The sequence below is a fragment of the Populus nigra genome, chromosome 11, assembly GCF_951802175.1.
Source record: "Populus nigra chromosome 11, ddPopNigr1.1, whole genome shotgun sequence".
Taxonomy (NCBI): domain Eukaryota; kingdom Viridiplantae; phylum Streptophyta; class Magnoliopsida; order Malpighiales; family Salicaceae; genus Populus; species Populus nigra.
In genome coordinates, this window is record NC_084862.1 from 947410 (window position 1) to 949790 (window position 2381).

General features: G+C 37.5%; 1 protein-coding gene across 1 annotated transcript; it reads left to right on the top strand.

Annotated features, from left to right (window-relative positions):
• Nucleotides 1-365: 365 nt before the first annotated feature.
• Nucleotides 366-1908, top strand: LOC133668629 (uncharacterized). The gene is made up of 3 exons (XM_062088583.1): nt 366-532; nt 755-815; nt 1675-1908. Exons 1-3 carry the CDS (start codon nt 366-368, stop codon nt 1906-1908), a joined length of 462 nt encoding a protein of 153 aa, XP_061944567.1.
• Nucleotides 1909-2381: the final 473 nt, after the last annotated feature.

Genomic DNA, 2381 nt, shown 5'->3' on the forward strand with positions numbered 1-2381 from the left:
CATGTTAGTGTCTTTCGCGACTTGTATTTTCTGGATAGGCTTCTTCTATTCTTCCTAATAACAACTTTTCATAAAAGTTTGTTATTACATGCAGATGCTTGCACTGAAGGTAAGGATGTATATTTGTGGAAGCTCTCGCTGCAATATATCTGCAAGTTGCTTTTCTGCGTAACAACAGCTACAGGTCACCGCATTAGCTTTCTCTACTTCATGAGCTCTGGAACTTCATTTTGACATGCTTGGTTTTTCCTTGACTAACTGAATATTTTGCTATTGCAATTGCAATGGCCGACTTGGTATCAACTTGAATTCTAGTTGCTACATGCTGTTGCTGCCCCATATCTTGGACAATTTTCCTTAACCATATGGCTGGATTCAAAGTTGCTGCTGAAGTTATGCGCTCTGCTTCTCCAGTGGATTGTGCCACGGTTCTTGCTTCTTGGTCACCGAAGAAAGTGCACCTGAACCGATATCGAACTCAACCTGTTGTGCTCTTCATATCATCGACTGAAACAGCCCAGTCACTATCTGAGTAGTCAATTTTCTATAGCCAGTAGCTTCAAACAACACTCCAAAATCAGTCATTCCCCTCACTGGGCCGCATGGATAGTCTTGAAGGAATGTCTATGGACTGATGGTAAAGAACAAAGCCCAAAACAATATTTGGGATGGGCAGAGTGATTGACTTGACAAAAGACCCATAATTACAGCTTTCAATTTCACAGCTGAATCATGCTCAAATTTTGCTATATAGGCCTATATATGTAATGGTCAGCAGGTCTGGAAGACATCTAGACCCAAAAGGTGCTATTCAGGTTAGATTTGTAATTTTTCCTTTTTATTTTTAAATTTTCTAGTTTTTTAAATATTTTTATTGCATTTTTTTTTTATTTTCAGGTTTTCTAGTTTAGAAAGGTAACAAAATTTGAAATTTGCGTGGTGATCCTATGCAGTTGCTGTCTTTCTTTTGTTGTTTATGTCTGCGTCGATATCTTAGGACTCTTTGTTTCCCTAAAAAGTCAGCTTACTCGAAGATTGCATAAACCTTGAAAGAAGGCCTGCCACAAACATCAAATAAAGTACATAAATAAGGTAAGTGTATCTTGATCATGTCATGTCAAGTGGTGGTATGGGTGAGATTTGATTTCTGGACGTGTGAATTTGGAAAGTTAGTCTATCGAAATCTGTCATGGATTCAAGGATGTGACTCTTTTAAGCTCAAGGAGCTAGATCAAAGCTATTAAAGATGATTCAGTTGAGATTTCATGTCAAACTCCTCTGCCATTACAGATGATTTGTTTTGATGTTCAGAAGTATATGCTCAAATGTTCTGCCAGTGATGATTCAGAATTATAATTTTGACAATCATAGATATCTTCATTTGCTGTCACACCCACTTGAAATCCACTTTTTATAATCTATTTTTTCCCCTGCATTTCCAAGAAAATTAGTTGTTGCAGCATTGTTGAACTTGCCTCTCCATTGATACCCTCCACCTTTCGGAAAAAGATGAGATACTAGCTACCTAATTGTATAACTAAAATTGTACATTGCACCTAGCTTGATCCTCTGCCAACAACTATAAAACCTGACTCTGTCCCTTCTTTACACATCAAACACTTTTCTAACAAAGATCAAGCTCAATTTACATCAACATTTTTGTATCATTTCTAGCATATAGCCATTTATAAGATTGAAAAGGTTCTCCTCCCTAAGGACATTTTTGCTTCTAATGCTCCAGCTCCAGCACCAGTGGCACCTGCACCAGAAAAACCTGCAAAGGCGGTTCCTGCGGCAAATGTTGAGAGTTCTGTGGCTCCTGTGGATATATCCAGTGCAGTTTGGTTTATGCATAATAATGTGGTGGGATCAGTTGGTATAGTTGCTGCTGCAGTGTTTGCTTTGTAATGTCGAGAGTCCTGTGTCTCCTCTTTATGGTTTTTGTGAGACAATTGACATTTTACCTCTAGTGTTTCAGTTTTTTTTTCTTTCTTTTCTGTTTTGATTTTGTCAAAGTAAATTCCTTGTTTTTCTGAAGTTGTTGCTGAGTTAGTGGCAGCACATTGTCCACTACAGTTAATGACTAATAACTACGAAAGTTTGTTAAGTTTTTTCATGTATTTAAAGACATGCAGTTAATAAAATAATGTGTGCGACATTTTATCAAATACCTTGTGTGTAGTTCGTGTTCTTCAATACCCAGCACTGCTGTTCTTGATTGTGCATCTCTTCACCTGCGCAAAACACAGCAACACAATTCACAACAGTGATATCAGAGCACCCTTAGATCTTAATGGACCAAAACCCTTTTTTTAAAATCTCAAAAATGACATCCAACAACCTACTTTTAAACTCTCCCATTATATTCACCGGCGAAAACT

What these genes read in the sequence shown, in the direction of transcription:
- LOC133668629 (XM_062088583.1), top strand. Translation starts at nt 366, where the DNA reads ATGGCTGGATTCAAAGTTGCTGCTGAAGTTATGCGCTCTGCTTCTCCA. An exon ending in ACAGCCCAGTCACTATCTGA is followed by an intron (nt 533 to 754) that starts GTAGTCAATTTT and finishes TTTGCTATATAG; the next exon opens with GCCTATATATGTAATGGTCA. An exon ending in ACCCAAAAGGTGCTATTCAG is followed by an intron (nt 816 to 1,674) that starts GTTAGATTTGTA and finishes TATCATTTCTAG; the next exon opens with CATATAGCCATTTATAAGAT.